General features: G+C 45.6%; 1 protein-coding gene across 2 annotated transcripts in view; it reads right to left on the reverse strand.

Annotated features, from left to right (window-relative positions):
* Positions 1-27,984, reverse strand: part of LOC119401398 (zinc metalloproteinase-disintegrin-like atrase-A) — a 45,845-nt gene that overhangs the window by 16,581 nt on the left and 1,280 nt on the right. The window contains exons 3-13 of one of the 2 annotated variants that reach the window (XM_037668176.1): positions 26,061-26,153; positions 24,397-24,535; positions 22,112-22,263; positions 19,639-19,710; positions 19,430-19,557; positions 19,266-19,318; positions 12,989-13,097; positions 12,482-12,649; positions 10,424-10,565; positions 8,938-9,087; positions 7,012-7,253 (exon numbers count right to left, since the gene is read on the reverse strand). In XM_037668176.1, the coding sequence (XP_037524104.1) occupies positions 7,029-7,253; positions 8,938-9,087; positions 10,424-10,565; positions 12,482-12,649; positions 12,989-13,097; positions 19,266-19,318; positions 19,430-19,557; positions 19,639-19,710; positions 22,112-22,263; positions 24,397-24,535; positions 26,061-26,153 (1,431 nt within the window). In that variant the 3' untranslated portion in view covers positions 7,012-7,028. Of the gene's footprint in view, positions 1-7,011; positions 7,254-8,937; positions 9,088-10,423; positions 10,566-12,481; positions 12,650-12,988; positions 13,098-19,265; positions 19,319-19,429; positions 19,558-19,638; positions 19,711-22,111; positions 22,264-24,396; positions 24,536-26,060; positions 26,154-27,984 lie in introns of those variants that run through there. The other variant, XM_049418761.1, reaches the window with a different exon arrangement.

A 27,984-nucleotide genomic window follows, 5' to 3' on the forward strand; every position in this document is an offset into this window, starting at 1 on the left:
AACTTCAATTATAGGGGAGAAACAATAGGCGCATATGTCTGAACACTAGCGTGATGTCGACTGAAAAAGAAAACGTATTGTACAAAGTAGCGATTGTCGTACGACGAACAAATATTACAGGTCCAGGAGCAAAACAAGTTCAGGACTGAAAAGGCTGGGAGAACTACAACATAATAAGAAGCAAAGGATTTGAAGGTCATAAAGACGCAAGTTTAGTTTGCTATTTGAAGCAGGGATGATATGTTAAAAAAAGGGCACAGAAATAATAGACGAGAAGAGAATCACTAGAAGTTAGACAATGAGGGTCTGCCCGTCACGTCTACATTGAGTCACTTCAGTTAGAAATCAAAACGGTGCATTTCTCGATTTCGTAACGCTGTTAGAGGCATCGCTTGAAATATATTTGCCAGTTTAGCACATCAGCCTGTTTAACACAGTAGCCAGAATGTGGTAATTAACGTCACTACGTGAACTGAAGTCCAGCATGTATTAGGTTTTTTCTTGAAAGCTGAATAAACGAGTGACACTTCGATGTGCCTGGCTTTCCTGAATAGTTCACGGACTGTAAAGCCCACAAGTTCATGGATATTGTCTACTATACTCTGCTTTAGGTTGCACGGTGAAGTTTCACCGCGGCGCGCAAGAAGCGTAATGGAGTTTGCTGCTACAACGAAAAGACAAGCATTTGATGCGATACTGCCAGAGAACACGTGCGGTGAGTCAGTGGCTGTGGTTTAGTGCTGCTGGTTTATTGCGGCGCGATTCCTGTGCGGTCGCGACGACTGCGTTCCTACGGGAGACCAGCGCTGGATAGGCGGCGCACCGAAAAAATTGGCCGCGTATCTGCGTGCTTCGCTGCAAATGTCGTCGAAAGACGATAGAGGAGCGCTGCGTTAGAGTTACTGTATGTGCTACCTTTGGATAGCAGAGTTGCGCATAGGTCTGGCTAGCAACCATGGCTATATCGCGAAGACTCACTCCGTTTTTGCAGGCGACATGCCTACCGGGTCACCGGTCGACATGTTTGGCGTGTCGAAGACTGGTGATTTACTTTAATGTGAATCACTACTGTCAATCCAGTTCCCTGCAGCGGCGCCATCGAGAAATACGAAAATTGGCCCCGGCGTCAGCTTCTCCGCAACGCATGGCTGCTAGCGGCGTTTGGAAAACAGATGCGAAACTCTGCTACCTGAAGGTAGCATATGCAGTAATTCTACGCTGCGTGAGATATGGGCGCCATCTGGCAATACGTCAGGAAACGAGCTTGTGCAGAGGGCACGGAGAAGGAAAGTTCTTTCCTTCCTCCGTGGCAGAGGGCTTTCGTCGGCGCGTCGCATATTCAGCGCAGCTTAAGAAACTAGGTTCTTTAGAATTACGTATCTATGTATTTTCTATTAAAGGAACACACCACCTAATACTTACCTAGTGACGTTGCACCTCAGATATGCGTAATATTTATTTTTTGATCGACAACGTTCACAAGTGTAAACAGCCGTACCAGTTGAAGATGGGTGGGCGGTAAGCAAGCCGTTCAACTTTAGCCGGGTGGGTGAATCGGGTGACAGACAGACAAAACGTGGCTAGGGGTTGCCTACTTGTGGACGGGAAATAACTGCAGAGAAAAGAATCAGGAGATAGTGGATTGCATGAGTGAGGATATTAAGGAATTTGGTAATGGGGCCGAAATCATCCTTCTAGAGGACATGAATGCCCACATACACGACCTTGACGGATATTCAGACACCAATGGGAAGTTATTACTGGATTTCTGCGAGCAACATAGTCTGGAGATAGTTAACACGGGGCCTAAATGTGACGGCCAGATCACGTGGGAAGTCGGAACCAAACAGTCAAGTATTGATTATTGTCTCATGTCTGAAGGAATTTATCACAAACTGAGAGAAATGAGAATGGACGAGGAAGGGATTAAAAGCTTGAGTAGCACATTCATGTATTTAAAGGAAAATTGAAAAAGTGTTTATTCAGTGTATAATGGATGTACATATCTAATTTTGTGAAGTTGGTTTGTGTGTAGTTTGACTATTTAGTAATGTACTTCTTACTAGTAACACTTATAACAAGCAGTTCTTCGCTTTTCTTAGTTTAGTTTTCCAAGGTCCCGCCTGCGGTACCTTGGGACCTCCTCCTGCATATTTACCTGCAATGTACTATATTTTTCACAAGACCAATAAATTTGATTTGATTTGATTTGATCATAAACGGATAACATTACAAATAGGATATAAAACTGGAAGTGAGAGCATAGACTCAAAGTCTGGCACCTCGTATTTAAATGACAAACAAATAATAAATATAGCCACAATAGTCGAGGAAGAAGTAGGCAAATTACCAGGCAAGGACTGGGAGTACAGTGAGCTGTTAGATCTAATGACGAAAGAGATAGGGAGAGAGGAGAAAACTATTTGCTGGAAAGGAAAGAGGAAGCCAAAAAGTTGGTGGAACAAGGAAATCCGGGAAGCGATCGAGAAGCGGCGTGAAGCATCACGGAATCATAGAAGGGCAAAAAAGGACAAGCGACCGCAGAACGAAGTCAACGAAATATGGGAAATATATCTAGAGAAAAAATCCATTGTACAGAAATTGGTCGAGGCAAAAATTAAAGGTGAAAGTGAACGCTGGGTGACAGAGATTCACGAAAAAAAAGGAGGCCACACCTAGGATATTTTGGAGCCACATAAAGGCGCTAGGTAGGAAGTCTGTCACAACGCAACAACATATTGTAGATGAAGGAGGAAATCAATTGGAAGGGTACGAAGCGCTAGGTTACATCCGAAAGGTAACAGCCGATTCGTTTAAAAAGAGCGTCCAGGGGACTTGCGCAGTGAGTAAATGTGTGGCGGAGAGAGCAACCGAGGAAGAGCTAGTACTGGAGAATTTCAACTGGAAAAAGGCTGAAGGAAAAATTCCAAAGCGCACTGCCGCGGGTTTAGATGGGATTCCCGTTAGCCTCATTAACGAACTGGAAAATAGCACTAAAGAAGCACTGCTGAAAGCTGTAGAGAAATGCTTAAAGGACAGGCAAATACCGGATAGTTGGTGAAAAAGTAGAATGAACTTAATCTATAAAGGCAAGGGAGAAAAGGATAACATTCGCTCGTATAGACCACTAACGATTACATCGGTACTATACACGTTGGCGATACAAGCAGTAAAAATGAAAATAGAAAAGTGGGCAGAACACAACCATATTTTGGGAGAACTCCAGAATGGATTTCGAGTCGACATGCGGTTAGACGATAACCTGTTTGTTATCACTCAGTGTATAGAAATATCTAAAATGGAAAATAGGCCCTTGTACATGGCTTTTCTAGACATCAATGGGGGCGTACGACAACGTTAATCAGGAAATTTTGTGGGATATATTGAAAGGAATGGGCATGGGCGACGACTGTATACAGCTTTCGATTTGCAATACAATTTGCATAGAATGGGAAGGAATGAGTAGCAAAGAGAACGTTGAGATTAGCAAGGGGCTGAGACAGGGATGCCCTTTGTCCCCACTGTTATTCATGCTGTACATGGTGAATATGGAAAAGCGCTAGAAGGTAGCAACTTTGGTTTTAATCTGTCACACAAACAGGGCAGCGTGATGACTGAGCAGAAGCTTCCAGGATTATTTTATGCTGACGATATTGTCTTATTTGCTGACAGTCGAGAGGATATACAGCAGCTGGCGGATATATGCGGAAGGGAAGGGACTAGGATTTAGTGTAATCTAGGATCTAGGACTAGGATTTAGTGTAACAAAATGTGGATTGATGGTATTCAATGATCCTTGTGATCAGGCGGTGTCAATAGAGGGCCAAGAAATACCGAGGGTGAGCGAATACAAGTACCTCGGAGTATGGATAAATGAGGGTGACAGGTACATAGAGGTACAGGAAAAAGCCTCAGCAGCAAAAGGAAAGAGGAATGCTGCAATAATGAAGCACAGAGCGTTGTGGGGATACAATAGGTACGAGGTGCTTCGAGGTCTGTGGAAAGGTATAGTGGTTCCTGGGCTTACTTTTGGGAACTCAGTGGTGTGCATGAGGGCAGAGTTGCAATCGGGAATGGATATAAATCAAAGGACTGTGGGACGCCTCGCGTTGGGTGCTCACGGGAAGACGACAAATGGGCAGGTTTTGAGGCGAGGGAGGCTCAGAGCAAAATAAGGTTCGAAGAAAGGCTAAGGAATATGAAGGAGAGTAGATGGGCAGAGAAGGTGTTCCGTTATTTGTATAGGAAGAGCGTGGACACACAGTGGAGAAAAAGAACTAGGAGGCTCACTAGTAAATATACGGCTGGTAGTGTAAGCAACATTGTCAACAAAGAGCGTTAAGCGAAAAGTCAGAGAGGCGGATAGGATTTACTGGACGGCAGCTATGGAGAAAAAACCGGCTTTGAGTAACTACCGAAAGGGCAAAAATGAAATAAGGAGGGAGGCATTGTATGATAATTCAAGGGGAAGCGCTTTGCTGTTTGAAGCGAGATCGGGTTGCCTTAGAACGGGTAGTTATAAAGCGAGATTCAGTAAAGAAGAAGTACAATGCACGTGCTGCGGGGAAGATAAGGAAACGGCGGAGCATGTTTTGATTGAATGTGGAGACATCCACCCAGGTGTACGTTTGGGCACGAGCCTACATGACGCCTTGGGTTTTAGTGACAATGGAAAGCTGAACACACCCGCGATTGAAATAAGTAAGAGATGGTTAGAGTATTGGTGGCAGAAAATGAGAGAGAAAGGACAAAAATAAGTATTGGAAAAAAATAAGGACATTCTACCGTAAAGGGCAGAGAACGGAGCCGAAAACTGAAGTTTTTTTTTCTCGGAGTAAGATAGTTTTAATTGAAGTAAAGACACTAGACCAACACTAAGAAAAAGGTGAGTAAAGGTATTTTTTTTTGTCGAGCCTGGTGGCACACTTGTCACCGCCCCGTTATAAAGGGGACGCTCATAGCATCCATCCATCCATCCATCCACAAACAGACATACAGACAGACCAAAATTTCTGCGTGTAGGTTCCCCAAGAAAGACTATCGTCTTTAAAAGGGCGCGTGGCGGTGATGCGCGGCATAACCAAGCCGCTCGCCCAGCCATGGCGCCTGTCATGCTGCGATATTGTTTTGAAAAAAAAAAAAAAATCTTTGCCTGAATTCTACGTTCACGGGAAAGCACTCGAAAACGCACTACATTTCTATGCATACGGCGTCGAAGATACGGTGCTGTGCCGTGATGGCGACTCCGTCGTCATCATTTTCTGGCATCGTAATGGCATATGTGTCAAGGTAGTGCAGGCGAACCAGCCTCCATTGATAAATCCGGGCTACGTCGATGTCGCGCTGCCCACTTCTGCAGCAAAACAAAAAAAAAAAAGGAAAAAAAAAAGGAGACCAGGGGAAGCTGCGTGAAATGTTCACCGAGGTTTTGGCAGTCCGCGTTATGTATACGCACGCGGACGTTGATCAAACCACCGTGGTAGCATAGCATGTAGTGCGTCGTGCTGTTAAACCCGAAGGTGCGGGATAGATTCCCAGCCACGGCAACGATGTCGACGTTCACAAGCAAGTTGGCGACATTTTAGCGCATTTGGTCGAGCACTTAATTTATAGTTCAGTATATTTATGAACACGTGAGTGGCCTGACAGTCGGGCAACACTGGCGCACTCACGAGCCGTGACGTAACAAGCTGCTTGCTGTGCGAATGTCTGCATTCCGGCGAACGATTTTGTGCCGTGCTCAGCTGCGCGTGCAGTCGAGCTATTTCAGATTTGTTTAGCTTGGCACTGAAACTGTACGATTTGTAATGGCTGAGTCGAGTCGAAAAAACTTTATTGCAAGGGAATTCAGGACCTCCCAGGCCCCCTGGGTCCCCGCGCGACCCCACCACACTCAAACGTTCATGTCTAATAAGTCCATGACGCTGGCAGCCCGGCGGGCGGCGATCTTCTGCCTTGCCGGGTCCGTGGAGCGTAGCGAGGTCTCCCGGTCCTCCCAGGTTTTAAGTGGCACCGACCCGCCAGGAGGAGGAGAAGACGGACAGGCCAGGAGAATGTGGGTTAGGTTTGCCCTCGGTGCATTGCGAGTTGCTCGACAGAGGGCAGGAAGATGGGGTGGGTCGGTAGTGGGAGAGGAGGGAGGGGGTAGGTAAAGTCCGCGTTTGCAGACGGCGCCATAGGTGCTGTTCCCTGGTAGTAAGGGAAGTGTGGGGGGTTGGGTATATTTGCCTTTCAGCACGAGCATTCGCAGTGAGCTCAGCAAAGGTACACGCACGCTCCTTCGAGAAACCCTCCATGAGATCCACCTGTGCCCGGTTTCTCGACCCTCGGGCTAAAGAATCGGCGGCCTCATTGCCAGGGTTTCCCGAATGCGCGGGCACCCAGATGAGCTCAGCGCTGCGGGAGGAAGGGCGGTTCTGGGTCAGCATGTGGAATGTGGTAGGGTGAACTCTGCCCCTAGCATAATTTAGCAATGCAGTTTTTGAATCACTGAGGAAGAAGCGGAAGAGATCGCTATTGCGCTAGCGCTCGGCAGTTCCAATGTAATGGCTGACACTTTGATAGAACACGATGGCTACGCTCCACGTACATGACGTCACACACGCCATGGCAATACGGCGGTAGCAGGCTGGGGGCCGGTGTTATGGTCCATTGAGGGCGGTGCTTATAGCCGATGATTTCTAGGACTTATTCTACACTGAAATATTCTCTCGCAGTCCATCTTCACATATGTATAGGTACATTAGACCCTTACTTTTATTTTTCGCTGAAAGCCGCATATTATTGGGTGACCATGTCCTGATCCCCTTAGCAAATTGAAATAAATTTACTTTCTCTATAGAAACATTCACCACCACGTTATTCCTTGCATGCAAGTAACTGGTCTAGGTTTCATTTATATCCTTATTGTTTGACGCCCGACGTCGTGACTTGTGTGTAATATTGGGCATGAAGTTTTCGAGTTCCTTTCTCGATAATGAACCATTCAGACAAATTTATCTTGCAACACTGTTAAACGAAAAGCACATTTATTGTCCCCGACTACGTCTGATCCCATTCCTGCGTGCCCACCATGGATACGAACGCCGCGGCGGATACGTACTAACGGGAGCAGTTGTCGTGGAGCTGCAGTCGCATTTACATTCACTAGTATCGGCAACACTGGTCGTTGTCCTTCGTGTTGACGTGCTCGTGGTGACCGTCCTTTGCGGCACGTTGATCGTGCTTCCTCCGCACACGCCTCGGACACAAACCTGAAGGAGAGGAATCGTAGTTTGCAAGGACACGTTGCCGGGCTAGTTGGTTAGGATTCATCACACGGAGCAGCGCAACACGACAGGACCGAGCGAGAGAAGACACGACGTTGAAAGTTAGCGCTGTGCTTGTGTCTTCTCTCTCTCGGTCCCTGTCGTGTTGCGCTGCTCCGTGTGATGACGAACTTCGACATTCGAGGCCCAAGTTTCATGCCACGTACCCATGCAGTCAGTTACTGAACTGTTTCATGAATCTAATGTAAACGAACCGTTAACGAATTTTATTCTCGAACCGGAACTTCACCGCATCGAAATCGAGTACGCACAACTCGAACTGAACCCGTATTCTATTTTCGGTTCGACACAGCTCATTTTTACCATGAACGTTAACCAACTCGCCTACATAATTATTCTTAGACACCCGGCTTCCTGCGGCCATTGCCGCCACGACTGGACTGGACCCACAACCGTCCACTTAAGAAAACTATAATCTTTTCAATCAAATCCCAGCCATCGTACTGAAAGCACTATTATGTTTTTTGAAGGTTACAGAAATCATTCAGAAACGATTGGAGAAATTATATTGCCTTTTTTTTTTCTTCTTTTGTGCCCTTATCTACCCAGTGTAGAGTAGCCAGCCAGACTGTTAGCATGATTAACCGCCCTGGCTTATATCAATTGACTTCGGCAGTGGGGCGCAGAAAATGCTATATCAGTTGTGAATTGTGTCCTATAGGAGACAATTAACAAGTGATATTTCTCCTCTATGAACCAGTCCAGAGTTTGTACCTTAATGACGTCACGTGAATCACCCTTCTGGCGTCACAAAGTGCGCCAAAAAGACGAGAAACGCCGTGAGAGACAAACGTGCTCGTGTTTTGTATTTTCAGAAGCCGTTTCAGAGGCCCTTTAACGCATGTAATATTGGGTGGCAGAATCGTACGATTGCACCACACGTCAAAACATGTCAATTGTGCAACGAGTGGGTGGTTTAAAGCTACCCACCTATCACAAAGTATGCAACTGCGCAGGTGCGCGTGGCACCTTGCGGACGCGTAGTTGGTACTTCGCCACTTTGCAATAGGAGGAATTATGGCCTAATGGTCACTTAGAAACTGCACTTGCAGTAAGCATTCTAGGATACTTTTAAACAGCGAATGTTACGCGCACAAACGTTCCTTTCCTTGCGGCACGGTTGAAGGCGATGCGCACGGGGCCCGATTACTCTATCGACTCTTGAAAGCAAAGCTCAAGCGTCCTCCAAATTCTTGTCTAAAAAACACACCCTGTATATATATATATATATATATATATATATATATATATATATATATATATATATATATATATATATATATATATATATATATAGTCACAAGCAGGACCAGACAAACATTGCTACCTGGCCGTGCCTCGGTCGATACGTTAGGAAGCAAGCATTGTACGTGCTATCTCTTTTCTATCTTCGTGTTGTATATGCAAATCGCTGCGTGGAGTTTTTGTGTTGACCAGGTACGACGTTACCAACATCTTTTTTTTTTGCATATGTTAGTATTCTGGTTCCTTGAAACGTGGAACTGCATCTTCTGGATATACGTACGTCGACTGCGGCGATCTTACGGCTCAGAAAGCTTACAAAAAGTTTTGAAATATATGTTATCTCTTCTTGGGCTCAGTTTCTTACCTTGTCCGCTGTGCAGGGCATGTAGTCCAGCGCGTGTTCATGCGTGTATCTAACCGACGTGTACGTAGTGCAATAACCGTAACTGAAGCAGTGCTGGCGAACAACTGGATATTGACACTTGATCATGCATTGTGCCATGCGGTCCGATTTCTGAAAAGGAAGACGAAAAATATCTTGCATTCTAAATTGTACGTTGCAGGAAGGTGTAGGAAAGTATCAGGTGAGTAGGACTGTTTGTGTCTTGAACTCGAGTACCAAGTGTGGTGAGGTGGGTGGGTTGGGGAGGATGAACCCCAAAGATGTTTAGCGTGCTAGGATGGGGACAAAAGAAAAGAGACTGTATGACGTTGCGCGGTATTTTCTGCCAAAAACAAGCTAAAGGTGATTTGCACAAGAATTGTCAAGAAGGGAAGGTGGAAACACAAGGGATATACACCATGAAAAAAGGCAAAACCGAATGGCAGTTCGCGTGAGTTTGCAAACAATATCATTCTCGGCATTTTTCGCCCACTGCCTCTAACGGGGCATAAAGTCCACGATCATTTTTATTCTGGCTGAAATAAACTGCCCTACTTACTCGAATACTGTAAAGGCTCTGATATACTCCAGCGTAACGTCGACGCGCGCGTGCGCGCGTCACGGCGACGTTACGTCAGCAAAAAATAGCCCTCTATAGTCCGGCGTCGGCTGACCGCCGACGCAGCCGACGGCTGCTGGCGCGCTCGGGCGTCGCTCGGCTCCGAATAGATCCTGCTGCATTTCGCGCCAGACGTGCCGGACTCGCACATACAGGAACCTGCTTTGCGGGCTGTTTCGTCGGTTCCCGACAGGTGTCGCAGTGCGTTCTTCGCTTTACTGCGCATGCGCTCCTCGAGGTGCGATTGCACCAGCGCGTTGGAGCCGGCTCGACTGTAGCGGAGACCAATTTGCGCCTGGCTTAGCGTCGCCGGCTCAGCGTGACGAAACGCAACGTGTTCGCGGGCGCTCGCGTCGGACGTCGGAGTATAAGAGAGCCTTAACAATGACAAGGTTGGCTAACATTTGTCTAATGTTGGTTAAAAATTTGCTAAACGATGGCCAATGTTAGCGAATGTTGGGTGTTTGTCGTTATGACAATGATACTGCCTTCAGTGAATGCCTATCCAGTGATCGATTTCTCCACCTTTAACTTTTTTACTTGCTTGCAGTATTTCATATGGAATAAACGTCTCTTCAGCAACTACGTAACATTTTTTTTTCTTTAGGTTCAAGCGCATGGCCTTAGTCGAGAAATGCTGGGCCATCAGGTTCAATTAAACTTTGAGAAAAACGGCTTCCGAAGCGGTGGAAAGAAATACCTGCTATTGAAGCTGAAAAAAAAAATTACCACCTCTTGAATCGGATTCGGTTGTGATCTCGTGAGCTCAGCAACTAAAGAGCCGCCATGTTGCTGAACACAACGTTTATGCGCCCCCATTTTTCAGCTAATGACAAAAGCTTCACTCACCATGTCGGCGGTCACGTTTCGTTCGTTCGGAAAAACGCTTTTGCAGAATTCATTGGGCGCTACTGCCATGCCGGGATACTTCCCCGGTTCCGTGTACCCAGTATTGGTTATGCCTACTTTCCAACAAACATATCCTCGCAATCTGTAAAGTACAAATACAAACACGATGGAGATTGTATTTTGGCAGCAATAATACACTCGCGCACCTCGTACTTCATCATCATTTTCAGCCTATTTAGGCCCATCGCAGGATGATGGCCTCTCTCAGTGATCTCCAGTTCACCACATATCCTGTGCGAGCTGATTTTATTGCCACGCATATTTTATTCTGATGTTACCGGGTTTCCCCCGCGAGGACTGTTAGCAACGCTCGGCACAGACCTCACTGCATTGTTTGAGAATCTTCGCGATTGTTCGAGATAATTCTGTTAAGATTGCGCACAGGACACGAATAGTCAAGTTTATTCGAGAGCTTACCCGAGCACCAACGATAACGCTCGAAGGTTTTATGACTGATGTATAAAGGACGACGCGTTCAACCGATAACCAGATCACTCAACGTCCGACGCTGCTCTCGCCGCTATCAGTCACGGTAAAGCTTGAACTGCTTGTACAGCCGCCCAAATCTTTAACTATCGTGCGCGAGCGCCGACCTTTTCGTGCGTCATTGCCGTACGACGGAGCAAAGTTGCAAACAGGGTGAGAGTAAGCGCATGGCCACGATTCACATTGGCCTTAAAGCTTTGCGGCCACGCTAAACTATGAAGCGCCCATGGTGTAGATAACGGCAGCTCCTACAGATGAAAAAGAAAAAAAAAGCATTTCCGTCGCCAGATAACAAATGAACGATCCACATTTGTCAACTTATTACAGCGAAAGCTGTTATGAGATCACAACAAGGGCCGTTTTTGGCGCCGTAGTTGTCCGCCGCCGCCGCCGCCGCCGGTGTCCGTAACCACTATCGCTCGAAATAAGAAAAAAAGAAAACGAAGAAAGAGTTTCCAGGATGGAACGAGGTTCGAACCTGGGCACTCTGCGTGGAAGCCCAGTATTCTACATCAGAGCCATGCCGGTGCTTGAAACTGCTTTGCAAAAAGGTCCTATACAGGCTTGATGTCGAGAAGGAACCACATTAACATATGTAATGTAGCGTGGTAGAAGAGTAAAATAACAACCAAGCGTCACACAACGCGAATTCTGTAACCAGGTGTCACACAATGCGAATTGCGCAACGAGTGGGTTGTTGAATGCTTCCAACCCATTACAAAGGGCTCTGCCATGATTCTTCATCGTCATCAGCCATAGCATCAACATAGTGCACATAATGCCTTACAGGTGTTTAGCAGGTACCACGGTTCTCCGCAGAATGACGGAAAATTTCCCAGTGGCTGCTTCCCTACTTCACAAAAATTATGATGATTTATAGCGTAGTGGGTTCCTCGCAAGTGCACTTCTATTGGTTGCCAAGGAAGCTCATAAGACTCCCATGATCCATTGCCTCAGGGTCTCAATAAAGTTAATTCCCTCTCCCTATCTCTTTCTCACGTTAGCGTATGCTATAAAGCGTGGTGGGAGAGTGAAATAACGACCGGGCGTCACACAATGCGAATTAACAACTAATGGGTCCTTTAAAGCTTCCAACTCATTACAGCCCATTACAAAAGCCCAGGTTCGTTTCTTTCGCCTGATGTCAGCTAGAACATCCGTAACACCTGTGTGGCTCCTGACCCATTATACCGTCCTCCGATCTCTTAACGTTACTCCTATCATTTTAGATGCGAAGCATCTTATGGCGGAGTTCAATCCGGTGGTGGTGTGCGGCGTGACCACCCCTACTGCACATGCGCGAAAGCTCTCCACACACCTCCTCTCCCCTTCCCATCTCCCCTCTCCCCTTCACCTCTCGCCATCCCATCTCCCACTTTCTCCCTCTCCCCTCCCCCCTCCCCTCCCCTCCCCCACTTTCGCCCTCTCCACTTTCCGACGATTTTGCCTTATACATGGCTGGAAAGTCTCGAGTATACAGTATATAAGAAAAGGATATCGAAAGTGCCTCACATTACGAGGTTTCGAATTTGCTCCAGACTGCACCGTGAGAAACGATGGTGTCTCACTCCACCGTCGACGTAGCTCATGATGTGACCGTCACTCCAGGGACAGCTCAATGATCCTGGGTCTCCTGGAATCCACGATTTTGGGCTACTTTGATCGTGAGAAGCGCCCAGCCTTGAAGAAAGATGACGGAAATTTCGTTATATTCGTCAATGGACTCACAAGAGATACAAAAGAATCCATAGAAATATTTAACAAATGCTTGCACTAAAACTGAATGCTGATTCCGCATGAATGGTATATTTAAGGCTTCTGTTTCTCCCCCAGACGTACACACACTTTTACACACTCACAGACACAAAGATTCGCACAGCTATCCAATCAGCTCAATCCAAGGTTAGAGGATTCGTCGATTATCAGAGAAACGTAATTCAGGAATCCGTGATAGCACTAATCATTAAAGATGAATTACGGCGCATAAATAGTTCTGAAGTGCCTTTTGCTGAAACTTACACGTGACCGCCCTCGTGAGTCAAAGTATGCATTCCGCTGTAGGTACCAGCGACGTCTTCACCAAGGGCTACGAAGAACTTGGTGCACAAGCCACCTACGAAGCCGAGTCCTGCGAAAAGTAAGTAGGTTTGAAAAAAATTCATTCAACTTGTAACTTATTTCAGAGCTGCGCATCGTGACTGATTGTTTGGCTGATTCACAGCTAAGAGTACAGGCAGATACTTCCATCCCTCCTCATCCTCTTCCTCCTCATCCTTCGACTACTACTATTACTGCTACTACTATACTACTTCCATTACTACTATGGTTGAGGATATTCTACCTTGCCTAGCCTAACAACAGATATGCTAGGCCAGCAAAAGAATTTCGCACGCCAAGCAATGACGAGTCAAAATATAAAGAAAGAAAGATACACTGGTGCAGCTATATTGGACGTATTTCCCTGTAAAAATCGGCGACATTCTGTGAATAAATCTGATACAGACGGGTGATTTGGCGCTAGGGATAACTTTGAAACAGTGAAGGTGAAAAAATGGGCACCAGCCCCGCGGACCGACCGACCCACCGACCCACCGACCTAACGGTGGAACCTACCGGCCTAACGACCGACCGACCGACCGACCGACCGACCGACCGACCGACCGACCGACCGACCGACCGACCGACCGACCGACCGACCGACCGACCGACCCAACGACCGACCGACCGACCAGTAAAAGGTGTGCGGGAATCCGCAAAGGAGAGGAAGCATTATGAAAGAAAAGTCGTCATCCACCCAAAATACTAAGCTTCAAGGTAGATTTAACGCGCGTCTCTTGGAAAATTTTACAAATGAAGATGGATTCCACCTGCTATGGCGATGGAACCCAGGACCAACGCCTTTGCGTGGTGACCAAAGAGGAAGTCGTCGCCAGCAGGATGCTAGCAACTCTCCGTTACGAACTACAATTTTATACGTTAAGCCATTTTCGTAGTTAGTACAAAGTACATCTCTTCTTGGACTTCACGATGAATCCGAGCAGATAGATCTCGACTATATTAGGCAAACCGGCCTTTTTAATGCGAAGCGACTTGTTTACTGATTGGACGTTCGTTAGACTGGAACTACAGTGGCCTTTTTTTTTTTTCAAGTATAATGGTTCAGTGGCGTAACTGCTTCACCACTGGCGCGGAATTGCGCGTACATTGACCCTTTTCGCGCGTACATTCCAAAACGGCGTCTTAGCGGGAAACATTGCCTCAAGCCGGAGCTAAAAGAAGCATAAGAATTAAAGCCGGATTAGATTGATGGCGGCATCGTTATAAAACTGTTTTATGGGCAGGTTTTCTTAACCCTTTGTATCCCAGCGTCAACATATGTGGACAAAACATATCAGTGAAGTGGGATCAGGCTAGCCAACGCATTGCCTTGAAAAGTGATTTGAAATGTTGGAATTACTTCAGCATTTCATAAAAACATTTATATGCGTCCACTTCTGTGAACAAAAGCGGTAAGTGCGCTCAGAACAATGACGTTCTTCTCAAGTCGTACGTAGACGTGTATGCCTACATTTTTTTGATAAGTTCGCTCTAAATACGTAAGAGTTTTTACATTATTCGGCTTTATTCGAGAAAAGCAAGGGTTTATCTGATTTTGTGTGAGTTTTGTTGCACTGTGAGCGACCAAAGTTATCTAAGTTAAGTTGTCGCTGCGGCGTCCACGTTTGTGGACACCAGGCATACCGAGTTCGTGCAAGAAGCTGGTAGAACGTCGCATGGTAGTAAGACCCGCTTCGTTGCCATGCGGCTCTACACAAAACATTATATGTTTATATAGCTAAATACGCCTTTTAGAAGTTGTGTTTAGAATTTATTTGCTTTGTTCGGGACGTGGATTAAGTGATGAAGACATGTATGCCATAATTTTCGAGCTGACTAGCGGAAGTGAATGTTCTTATTTGGAGAGCACCGATGATTAGCGCGTTGAAGCAGAGCCATCAACAAGCAAAGGCCTCTTGAACAATGCTGCTGCTGCTGATGATGAAAGCATTCAATTTGAACGTAACCATGAATACATTGGCAATGATGATCAACGATGATAAAGATGATGACAAACACGTTGAAGTGTAGCTGTGGGCAAGCAAACGGGCCCTGAAGGGTGATAACGATGTTGATGTTGAAAACGTTGAACATGACTATTAAGCGTTGATGATGGCGATAAGGAAGATGATGATCGAAGTGTTGAATGAAAGCCGTTAGCAAGTGGCCACGTGGATGTTTGTAATGATGATGCGAAGTTTTCTGGGTCTGTGCTCATATTTCCGCCAATTTATTAAGAATTTTCCACAATTCGCTGCTCCGCTCACGTACCTTCTCCATAAACACGTGCCGTATTTGTGAGAACTAAGAGACAGTAATGCCAAGAAAAGTACAGGAGATGTTATTTGTAATCATTGGGATATAAATGTGAAGAAAGTAAAGTGGACGAAAAGATAACTTCCCGCCGGCAGGGACCGAACCTGCGACCTTCGAATAACGCGTCCGATGCTCTACCACTGAGCTACGGTGACGGTCATCCCCCGTCTACTTATGTGCATTTAAACGTAGGAGTGTTATCTTTTCGTCCACTTTACTGCCTTCACATTTATATCCCAATTATTACAAATAACATCTCCTATACTTTCCTTGGCGTTATGGTCTGTTAGTTCTCATCAATATTGTGTCTAACAAAGAAAAAAACGAGCCCTTAAAATCAATCTCCTTTCCTTCATTCATAGCAAGGGTCTCGTTCTGGCAGACTTGATGCCGTCAGGTAGTATACGAGGGATTATTGGTCAGCTGCCAGCTCGTAAACATCACGTGCTACGTGACGCCAAAAGGTGGTAGAAAAAATTGGCCGCGTATCTGAGTGCTTCGCTGCAAATGTCGTCTAAAGACGATAGAAGAGGCGCTGCGTGAGCTATGGACGCCATCTGGCAATACGTCGGGAAACATGAGTGCTGTGTTGCGGGCTGGTAGTCCCGGCGCAGCAGCAGGCGAAGACCGGCGGTGACCAACGCGACCGGCGGGGACGCCAGCCAGCCCGAACACGCGGTTTGGCGCCAAGCGCTGAAGCAGAAGAAACGTCCGCGCTCAACGAGTACTCTCCACGCACTCTTTTAATTACACGTCGCCTGGGTAAAACAGGAATGCCAGAGCGGCGCCCCATGGCATTCGTACAGTGCAATACAGAACCGAAACCGAAACACAACAATGAGCTCGTGCAGAGGGCACGGAGGAAGGCAAGCTTCAGCGCAGTCGCATTTTCAGTGCAGCTTAAGAAACTAGGGTCTTTTTAATTACGTATGTATGCATTTTCTATTAAAGGAACACACCACCTAATACTTGCCTAGTGATGTTGCGCCTCAGATATGCGTAATGTTTGCTTTTTGATCGACAATGTGCACAAGTATGAACCTAGTCAGCCGTTCAAGATGGCTGGCCCTTGGGCAAGTGGTTCAACTTTGGCCGATTGGCTGAATCGAGTGACGTGCCGACAAACAGAAAGACAGGCCAAAATTTCTACGTTTAAGTATCCCAAGAAAGACTATCGTCTTTAAAAGAGTGTTCCACACTCGCCGCCATGGCTGCGATCGGTGCTGACTAACACTCCTAGGTTTAAATGCACATATATATATACCCTATAAAGTGGACGGGGGATGACCGCCGGCGTAGCTCAGTGGTAGAGCATCGAACACTTTATTCGAAGGTCGCAGGTTCGTCGGTCCCTGCCGGCGGCAAGTTATCTTTTCGTGCACTTTATTTTCTTCCCATTTATATCCCAATTATTACAAATAACATGTACAATAATTTCCTTGGCATTATTGTCTGTTAGTTCTCATTAATATTGTGTCTTACAAAGAAAAACGAGCCCTTGAAAATCATCTTTCTGCCGTACTTGTGGGATGATAAATGTGAGGCTGCATTTCGACAGCTGAAACTTTTGCTGACTTCAGGACCTATCCTGAAGTATTTTGATCCCGAAGGTTTCACAGAATTGCATACTGATGCTAGTGAACTTGGTGTTGGTGCTGTCCTCGTCCCGATCTGCAGCGGCCGACAGCATGTCGTAGCCTGCGCCAGTCGGGCACTGACCAGAACTACACCGTCACCGAGCTCGAGTGCTTAGCAGTCGTCTTCGCCACTCAGAAGTTCTGACCGTATCTGCACGGCCGAGAGTTCACAATAGTGACTGACCATCACTCACTATGCTGGCTTGTTGGACTCCGCGACCTGTCTGGCCGGTTGGCTCGTTGGGCGTTTCGCCTCCAATAGTACAGCTTTTCTGTGACCTGTATGCAAGAGCGGATGATGTCGTACGGATGCCGAATGCCTGTCCCGCCTTCCTTCAGTGCGCACCAATGCTGACGGCAATGACTTTGATGACTATTTAGTCTGTCTCGTCGGACTTTCCCGATCTCAGCAGGTTCAAGAACTTGCAACAACTCTACCCTGCCTTGAAACCCTTACTGGAAGCTGCGCAGGATTCCTCAGGAAAGCATTTTACAATTTCTAACGGTTTGCTATACAAGAGGAACTACTCAGCCGATGGTCTTCCGTTGCTTATAGTGGTGCCGGAGAGCTTGCGGCCAGTCGCTCTCCGTTCTATGCACGATGACATAAATTCCGGTAATCTTAGTTTCGCACGTACGCTGCACCGACTTCGCGAGAGGCTTCACTGGCCGAAAATCTGGAAGACCACGAAACAGTACGTCGCCAGCTGCGCTGTTTGTCAGCACCACAAGCAAACCACGACTGCTCCGTCAGGTTATTTACATGCCCATTTCGCCGCCGACGTCTCCTTTTGAAAAAGTCGGCATCGACTTGCTCGGACCACTTCCTAAGACCTCATCCGGCCACCGATATGCTGTAGTGTACGTGGATTATTGAACTCGATATACGGAAACAGAGGCACTTACATCTGCCTCAGCAGCCGCCGTCTCTTCCTTTCTCCTACAACGGGTCATATTGCGGCACGGCGCTCCACGGGTAGTCATCAGTGACCGTGGACGGCAATTTATTGCCGACGTTGTTGAAGAACTCTTGCGCCTTTGTGGTTCTTATCGTCACTCCACTCCTTACAATCCGCAAACTAACAAAGTCACCGAGAGGACGAATCGTACTCTTACGAAAATGCAATCGATGTTTGTTGATGCTGACCACAGGAACTGGGACGCCGTCTTGCCTATCGTAACTTCCGCATACAATACAGCCAAGCATGAAGTTACTGGGTATGCACCTTTCTTCCTGCTTTATGCACGCAACCCTCAGAGTTTTCTCGACACTCTACTGCCCTTCTCGCATCAGGAAGATCTTTCCATCGCTCAGACATTGTGTCGTGCCGAAGAAGCACGTCGACTTGTGCGCCTTAGAACGTTGTCCTCGCAAGAACAAAGCAAGAGTCGCTGCGATGCCAAACATATTCCTGTAAGTTTTTCTCCTGGTGACTACGTTTGGCTGTGGACTCCTGTTCGAAAAAAAGGACTGTACCGGAAGTTTCTAGCCAACTATTCAGGCCCATTCGTTATAGTCTCTCGTTTAAGTGACGTAACCTACGTTGGCGCCCAAGTGACGGTAAGTAATCGGCGCTCGGGCGTTGCACAAGTTGTTCATGTGGCTCGCCTCAAGCAGTACCATCATAGGCATCTTTAGCTCGCTCGGCGAGCTTCGTCTGGCCCCGGGGAAAGGAAAAGGTGCGAGTGTGCGGAACGCAGAAGAAGAGGAAGAGTAATGGAGCCAGTGCTTGGACTGTGTGGTTGTGTGGTTGCGCGAACCGGACTGGTCTTGACCCGCAGTTACACTCGTTCTGCTTGTAATCATTTCATCTCATCTGTAAATAAATCCATACCTTCGTAACAATAATAATTATGAACGCGTTGAACTGATGATGAAGACGTTGACTGTGGTAAGTAGTGATGTTGATAAGGATTAATGCGCTGAAACAGTCGGCAAGCAAAGTTGCCGTGTACGATGAACAAGGATGACAGACCCAGTGTAACTGGTGTTCCCGGCGTCCACATAAGTGGACACTAGTTTTCTTCTAGAAATAAAGCTAAATTTTCCAGATTTTCGGTTTATTCCCACGTTCTTATGTATTGCAATTGCATATACGCAAAAAACATTTACTGCGCGACTAGATTGGCCGTGGGATGCAAAGGATTAAACATATTCGATAAATTAGGTAAATTCCATTAAGTTTGTCGCTTCAAGCAGATTGGCCTGTCACCAATTTCACATAACAGCAGAATAATAGGCTTACCTAACACATTCATGTTCTTTGTGCCATCGGCGTTTAGGGAGTATGCATCATACCTGCGAAGGGTGGATCACGCTGAACTTAGTTTACCTAGCAACAAAGCTTGATTTGAAAATAAAGACGAGAAACAAAATAATGAGAAAGTAAGTATGAAACGGCGGACGTACCCAGTCATCAGGTACGTCACATCGGGATAACCGTATTCGTATCTTTTCATATCGGCGTACTGCCGAAAGTTATCGAGAGAAGATTGGCTTTCGATCAATTTGCCGGTACCATTCCTGTAAGTGCTAAACTGAACAGAAGATGAATACGACCGATTGGTAAGAGTTGAAAGGAACACATTAGGAAACATCCAAGGAAGAACACTATTTACCTGGTCTCTCTCGACTCCGATTAGAAGAAATTTCACCCTTGGGCCTTTTGTGTCCGCGTACCTCATGTTAACCTGTAGAATGGTAAATGGACACGTTTGAATGTCAAAGTCCATTCAAGAGATGAACTGCTGGACCGCTGTTTATGTTCCCCTTAATGTGATGATTTGCATATGAGATCACGTGAGTGAAATTTGTGAACATACGACACATTGCACAGTGCTACCGACTTAAATGGGCTAAACATGGCCAACTATACAAGCACTGCGCCGCATGGTAAGCGTGTGCAACGCTTCAACGCGTCCATCCCGCGTAGTTTTCTGTTGCTAATCATGCTCAAAGTGAGAAAACCAGTAGTAACACACACGGATGCTCTTAGAAGCGCTTTTTTAACAGTGAAACTGTTTAAGCTAGCCGTAAAAACTTAGGTGTTTACAAGAAGGTGTGTACGAAAGAATATCATCACCGTGAAGGGGTATGTGGCACAGAAATTGGGCAAATCCCACTACTCACCGCTGGTCCAATAAAATGAAGAAGGCAACAGACGGGCAACACTAATTAAGGTTTCTAGACAGACGTAACCAGTCGGGTTTAACCCAATGATAAACACCGTGGCCGCACGTTTAAGCTTCGCTGAAGCATTTGTACCGAGTGCTTCAGCGGTACGTACGATGAGAGAATACTGGGGAACAGGAATGGCAACGGCGGCTGCGAGGAGACCTCGAAGCGATGGAAGACCTATTGAACGACGACGTGCCCGTAGATCTATGAGAGGTGCGAACGCTCGGTTCCAGCGCGAGTTTCTGTCTCTGGAGTTTGGACATCCGTGTCGGGTCTGCCACTGTCCGTGGTTTAACTCGGACCTCTCTGCACTGAGAAGCAACCTAGAAACAAACCTGGCATCACCTAGCTGAAGTCTAGCAACGACCTAGAAGCGACCAGATTAGACTTCAGAAACGTCCAGCTTCTTTGTCTCAAGCCTTGCGCAAAGTTCGGCAGTTTCGTTGGGCTTGGTCTAATAGAAATGTTAAAGAAAAATGGTCGTCAAATATCGATTGAAGACAAGTTAACTTTAAATTTGTGTAGAAGCTATTCAACAACGAAGCTTTTTCCATAATTTGATATACCACCTGTGACGTGTTCACACTGCATTTGTTGCAGGCTAACTCTGAAATTATTAAGCGAAAGAAGAGCAGTACGTCACATGCGCATCTAGTATGTCATGTTGTGCTCGTTGAGTTAAAGTGTGCACTATTCTGAATTATAGAAACGTGTTGACATTTGTGAAAGGATTCTTTGTCTATATCGAGACAGCGAATTTATCGACTGCATGATGGCGAGTCATGCTAATTCAAGGGCGGCTAACTATTCGGAATGTGTAACTTTTTCGTGCGTTTTTTTCAGGAACCCGGCCATTTGCGCAACGCCAGCAGTACGCAAGAATCACTTAGACGAGTTTATTTTCGATGGGTCTTCTATTTAGATTGGGAGTATAGCCATTTGTGCTTTGAACCGCTTTGTGCCAAATTTGTAACTGATGGCATTGCTTTAAGAGGGAAGCTGTTCTAGGGCTGGGCGTGACGACAGATGAGTCCGCGTCGCATGTCACGCTCTGGTTCCTAGATATGCCCATATATAGCGTGACTTCCTCGGTCGCGGACCAGGCTAAGTAGACTTTAAGCAGGTAGAAATAACCAAGAGGAGGTTATCCGATTGATGGCTAAAACCAAGGCAGAAGTGAAGTTTAGTCTCTCACTACGTAGAGTTAGTACTTCACTGCATGTTACGGCTAAGTGGCGTGAGCCACCGCATGATCAAAAGCGCGAAGTCCCACCCATCCTTTGGACGAAGCGGTAGCCCCATAGTGAAACGGGGAAGGGGCGGCTCGTCTGTGAATAGGGCCTAAAGTCACCGTAGCAGGGACCGGTGTGACAGGAGCTGCAACACCCGTGCATCTCTACTCTGCAAATAACGTAATCACAGACACCCACACAAAATCACAAAACATCACAGAAAGTCACAGAAAATCACAAGTGCTACACAGGAGAACCGCAGCTCCGCTGTTTCTGCAGATTTTACTGTGGGTGGAACTGGGGTAAGTTTTTTTTTCAACTCAAGTTCGGTTTGTGTTCACGTATGTTCCGAGAACATTGGCTTGGCTCCGCGTTCAGTTCTTGCGAAAGTTCGGTTACCGGCATGATTTTCAATTCGTGATCGGGATCAGTTCAATATCCCCATAAAAATACAGTCAAAATTCTTTTTCGCGCGTTGTCTTTAGAAGTCAACTTTTTGAAACATACATCAACTCTTCCATCGCGTTTTGGAAGAAAACGTTTTGTGACGCGGAAACTTTTGGTCGGGTCCTTCATAAGCGAAAAAGATAATTACACCAATAAAGAAATAATTCACCATATGCCAAAGGTTCCGATGGCGGCCATTACTAGTACGAAAAATAAAAGACTAAGTGGTACTCACTGAGTTGACGTGTATGCAGAGGTAAGTTATTAATTCAACATTACTCTTAAAGTGGCTGAAATGTAATACATCGCTGACTATGAAAATCTCTACTGTAACTTCTTCGGGAACGTTTCCAGTGCCAGAGCTCCTCTCATTCACGGTCCAAGCATCTGCGGAATAAGGTGCGGATACGACAATGTAAAATATTCCAAAGAATGTTGTAACAAAACAAAACGCAATGATTTATGTACACCTAATTACTAGGTATATTTGTAGCGTAGAAGAGACTCACTGCTTGCCAAGAAGTTTTTATCGAACCGATGTATAGAATCTATGTGTGTGATTCTTTCAGGGATGATTATGCCTACATGTATATATAAATGCACATATGAGTAGATCACTGATTTACATAGAGTTTGATGTGGTCATTGCATTTTTTTTTCTTTCTTGGCTTGCGTTTTTGCATTGTCACATTTCATTTCTGAATTTATTTTGTGTATATGTGTTTGAACCGTTGAGTTGCCTTGTGTTACACTTAAAAAAATCAACTTCCTACATGTACGTCTACGTTACTGTACTACACACTTTTCTTCATTTTTATACTTTTGCAAAGTGCCTTGACTTATGTTAACATGTCATGTAGCTATAGTCAATGCTGCATACTGTCGCACTGTAACACAATGGACCGGGCTTATCAAGCTGCAGGAATTGCAACTTTTTCCCGCCACCCCCTTTCTCCTTGCTCAGATGAAATGATGTTTGATTTGAATCCGATGGGAGGGGAAACAGTTTTAGCATTAGCATGCTCTACTTCTCCAACAGAGAACAAGTTGCTTTCACTACAGCGCAGGTATTGCGAGCGTGGCACAGCGGCGCACTATTCAGCTGCAGACAAATTTTGATGCTCAAGATTTATCAGTGTAGTACATCGGAGAAAAAAACAGGGCGTGCAAACACGGATGCTCAAACAAGCGCGCCTTAATTTCCTACACGATTATTCTGCACCAACTTATTCAAAACATTGTGCCGTCCTAAGTTACTGTAGTCGGATACAACCCAAGAAAAAATGTTAGCTCCGCCCACAGCGATCGCTCTCCCTCCCACAGCGAATTTGCATAAATGCTCCATTCAAGCGCTTCTCGAGAGTTTCAAATAGTAGACTTTCCCATATGTACGCACGTTTGTGTCGCTGGTTTTAGGTCGGAAACTCGAATTTGGTGGTAAATTTGGTCTGGTATTCTGTCGTCGCTGCTCAACCAACCGTAATGCTCCAGGTATAGTAAACACCTATATATATCTACACACACACACACACACACACACACACACACACACACACACACACACACACACACACACACACACACACACACACACACACACACACACACACACACACACACACACACACACACACACACACACACACACATATATATATATATATATATATATATATATATATATATATATATATATATATATATATATATATATATATATATATATATATATAGGCTTTAAATTTTAAAGCGTCCGGACCTCACAACAGGCTAGAACCTCTTGATGAACCATGTGAACCGTAGAAGGGGCGGGGGGGGGATTGCTTACTCACGTGCTGTCGCACTGTCGTAGGCTACCATCTCGAGAATAAGGAAAGTCTTTTCCGTGAAACTCGCTTACATTTCCCGTGCAAGCCACAATGCAGCGCTCGTTGGAACAAATGATTGGCATCAAGTTTTGTCTGAAACTCAAGTCCTAAGTGGTAAAGACCTTCGGTGATAAAGACTTTCTATGATAAAGACCTTCGGTGACAATTGTTAGTCATAACGTCAAATGTACTGGCGGCATAAGCCCTTTTCAGAAAGTCGTAAAGAAGTCATCGATAGGCGCGCGCTGGACGGCCGTCAACGACCATCACCGATGGCAACGCGCCAGACCACACCGCCTTCGTTTTGATCCGCTTCCTTGTCAAGTCAAAGGTGCCAAGTGTTCCCCAGCTGCCCTACAATCCTGACATGGCTCCTCCAGGCTTCCTTTTGTTTCCGCGCTTGAAACCTCCCAAGAAAGGACATTATTTCGAGACAGCTGACAAAGTCAAAGAGGCTTGCACGAAGGCTTTGAAGGACATTCCGGAGGAGACCTACCGTGCCGCCTTCCATGCCTGGAAATGCCACTGAAAGCAATGGATCGCCGCACTTTTTCTTTTTTCTTTTTCGCCTTGCACGGCGACCTTGTGCACTGTGACATGCGAATATTTACTTACAAAACACCTTCGCATGATAATTAAATAGCTTGCTTGCCTTTTTCAGGTATTGCTCTCTCAATGTCGACCATTTCTTTCTTCTCAATTTCGTGTATCACGTGCGGAATGAGGCCCTCTTCTGATCTCTCCATCGTGAGCACTGGCTCGATTCTGTGGTGTGGTCCCACCACACCTTCCTGGAAGAAGCAACACAACTCGTGAGATATAAGATTGCGTTACGTTACATGGAACAGGTAGTCCAATAAACGCGTTGCTAATATATTGATGTTGTAGCAAGGGATGAGAGAGAGACGACGTGAAGGCGTCCGACGTGGCCGTGCCGTTGTCTCGCCACTTTATTACGAGACTAAGAGGAGCGGCGGCGGCTGCAGGTGTCAGACTGCCAGGAACGTGAGCGCGTGCTACCCTGGCTCGTGCCTCGAGCACTAGGCATGAGCTGAGGGAGAGGCGCGGCGCGGTGGTTGAAAACTGATGATGATGACGAAGGGCGATGATGATGACGCTACAGTGTAATGTATAAAATCATATATAGTGCGCCATTTTACTAAGAAGTTGGTGGGCTTTCTAGGCGTCTTTCTTTGTCGATGCGCAAAACTTGAAAAAAGAGAAAAGACGCTGCTTTGGAGATATCCGCCCCCATTATTGGCTCAAAAAGACCTTGGCATTCATTTAGGATTGTGCAGTAGTGTTAAGATTCCCCTTCCTCTCTCGCGTCTCTCTCATTTTTATGTTCCTCTTTTTCATTACCCCAGCGTAGGATAGCCAAGCAGATGTTTTCTTGGTTAGCCTGCGTGCCTTCTGCCTTTCTGTTTCCCTCCTTCCTTCCTACCTTCCCCCTTTTAGAGAAAATTCGTAAATAAAGCGCCAATGCAGTCTGCAGCACATAACAAGGCCGCATGTTTTGAAAGCGGCGGCAGTCTTTGTATTTCGCCTTTATGAATACGACGTCTCTGTTAGTCTATTGTAATTTGCCCATGGGAAAGTGCGCATAAAGTGAACGGTTAAATGGTTAATTAGCGTATATTAGATAATTATTGAAATCGTCGTAATTTAATCTTGCTGCTGATTGCTGCTTCTCCGGAGAAATAACAGAGCCATTTGTAAAACTTCTTTGAAAAGAAACCGCTCACATGAGAGAACATACACCAGGTAGATCACTCATTTATGACCACTTTACCCATTGTAAAGTTCTGTTGCAGTTGGCCTATTTCCCCTGGCCATGTATCAAAAAATTTCAGTCACATACCAAGCCGTTTAACAGAATTAGTGACCCACTGTTTTACCAAGAAAGAGAGTGTTTGCCTGAGAAGTTGGTAGTTGATATTGTAACACACTGGTCAAGGGATATCTTTAAATTAATAGTTCAGGGTGGGCGGCCTTGTGCCCTTACAAATAAGCAGCTAAAATGAAACGTCTCGCTAGCTCTAAAAGAACACTAGTTCTTTCTCATCAGTTCCCCACCACTTCTTTTTCTTATCGTCAGAAGACAGGACAGAGACCATGTTGGCATAATATACCAGCGTTTCTCTTTATTTGTTTCGCACGCACACCGTAAACAACTGCGAAAGCGTAGGACACGACCGGCGTGGGTTTTGAATGTAGCTCATTATATTTCAGCACTGACGAAACGATGATGCGCAATAGAATCATATGAATAGTTATATGAGCATATATTTTGCATGAGAAAATGTTGACACTTACAACTTCGATTCCGCCGTCTCTTCTTGTGACGTGCACTGTGGCGAGCTGTTTTTCATCTTCGTGCAGATTTTGTTCCAGGTCTCTGCCATCGAACTGTGAAAGTAGTGATGGATGAGGAATGGACATTCTTTACTACGAAGTTCAACGTACTATGATCAATATTAACCAACCTACGTGTTCGAAGCACCGAGAAATAGCTCTGAGAAAAGTTTGAGCTTCTGATCGTGATTTTAAAACAGGAGAGAAATTGCTAGGCCAACTCTAATAACAAATCGAGCAAAAAAAAAAAAAAAGCGGAGGGACAAGTGATATTGGTAAAAACAACTTGTTCCAGTTAAGGAGATAGCTTGCTGAATTGGTTGTCTCAATAATCTGTCAGATGAACGTTGCGATGAAAAATTCGTAACTGAGCGTGTGTGACACCGCTAGTGTGGGTAGCTTTTCGCTACAATGCGTTATTTATTTAATGTCAGACATCATGAATTGTTTTTGATAAACTTGATATGTGCTTGATTGTTGAGGCTTGATCCTGGTTTCATATATATTTAATAAGCGGTAAGGTATGAAATGTCAGTAAGTTTAGAGCACTGAACTTTCTATTAAGTAATATTTATTGATATAAAAACGATACATTCAAATGACATTTAGCGGGGATGCCCAAACTGTACCTTAGACAGAGAAAAGGTCAGTCAATCTTGTTATTTTGTTTAGGGCAATGATTATAGTTAATTTTCTTTAACGTGAATGTGAACGTCGTTATTACCTCACTGCTATAAACGTTTTGTCAGGGCTTTGGACTTGGTTTCTTGAACGTAAACAGTGAATGTAAAGATTTTACGAAACTATTCTAGTTTTTATAACAGTAACAGCTATGTAAGAAGTGTTTTTTTTTACGGTGGGGTTTTCTGCTGCTGAAATATTGAGCCGATGTGTCGTTGCATTTTTAACGCGATAGCGTTAAAGAGCTCGCTTCGCAGAACTTCCGGTGTCTGCGTCGGCGTCGGTGTCAGCGTTGTTGGTTGTGAGAGAAAGATAATCATCTTGTCCGCGACAGAAAAATCGAGAAAGATGCAAATAAAATAAATGATAAGAAACTGCGGTCGAACCCAGGCCGCCTGCGTGGCAAGCCAATGTTCTGACATCGAACCTAGGCCGTCTGTGTGGCAAGCAAGTGTTCTACCACAGAGCCACGCTATTGCTTAAAAGTGCTTCGAAAAAAAAAAAACACTACATTTCTATCATGTAGAGGAAGGAGTCTCCTCAACGCATGTAATATTGCGTGGCAGAACCGTAGAATCGCGCCAGGCGTCAAAACATGTGAAGTGCGCAACGAGAGGTTGTTTTAAAGGCTCACCCATTACAAAGCGCTCAGACATATTTGATCACCATCAACTGCAAAATCATCAACAAAGTGAGCAGCTGCGTAGGTTCGCGTGTTGCCTTACGGACGCGTAGTGGGCCCTTTGCTCGTTCGCAAAAGGAAGAATTATGGCATAGTGGGCACTTAACAACTGTGCTTGCCGTAGGCATTCTAGAATACTTCGAAACGGCCAATGTTACGCGCACAGTCGTTCGTTTCCTTACGGCACGGTTGAGAAATGTACCGAGAACCGAAGCGAAGCTAGCAATCGAGAGGGCGATGCGTATGAGGCCCGATTACGCTATCACGTTGTATTCGCGAAGCCGAAGCTCAAGCGTCCTCCAAGTTCTTTGCTCGTATAACTACGCTGTTTACTAAATGATTAATAATTTCTGGGGTTTTACCTCCCAAAACATGAAATGATTATGAGAGACGCCGCAGTGGAGGGCTCCGGAAATTTCGACCACCTGGGGGTACTTTAACGTGTCACCTAAATCTAGTTACATGTTTCTCGAGCATTTCGTCTCAATCGAAATGCGTCCGACGAGGCCTGAATTCGATCCA

Source organism: Rhipicephalus sanguineus, chromosome 8 (genome assembly GCF_013339695.2).
Source record: "Rhipicephalus sanguineus isolate Rsan-2018 chromosome 8, BIME_Rsan_1.4, whole genome shotgun sequence".
NCBI classification, from domain to species: Eukaryota; Metazoa; Arthropoda; class Arachnida; order Ixodida; family Ixodidae; genus Rhipicephalus; species Rhipicephalus sanguineus.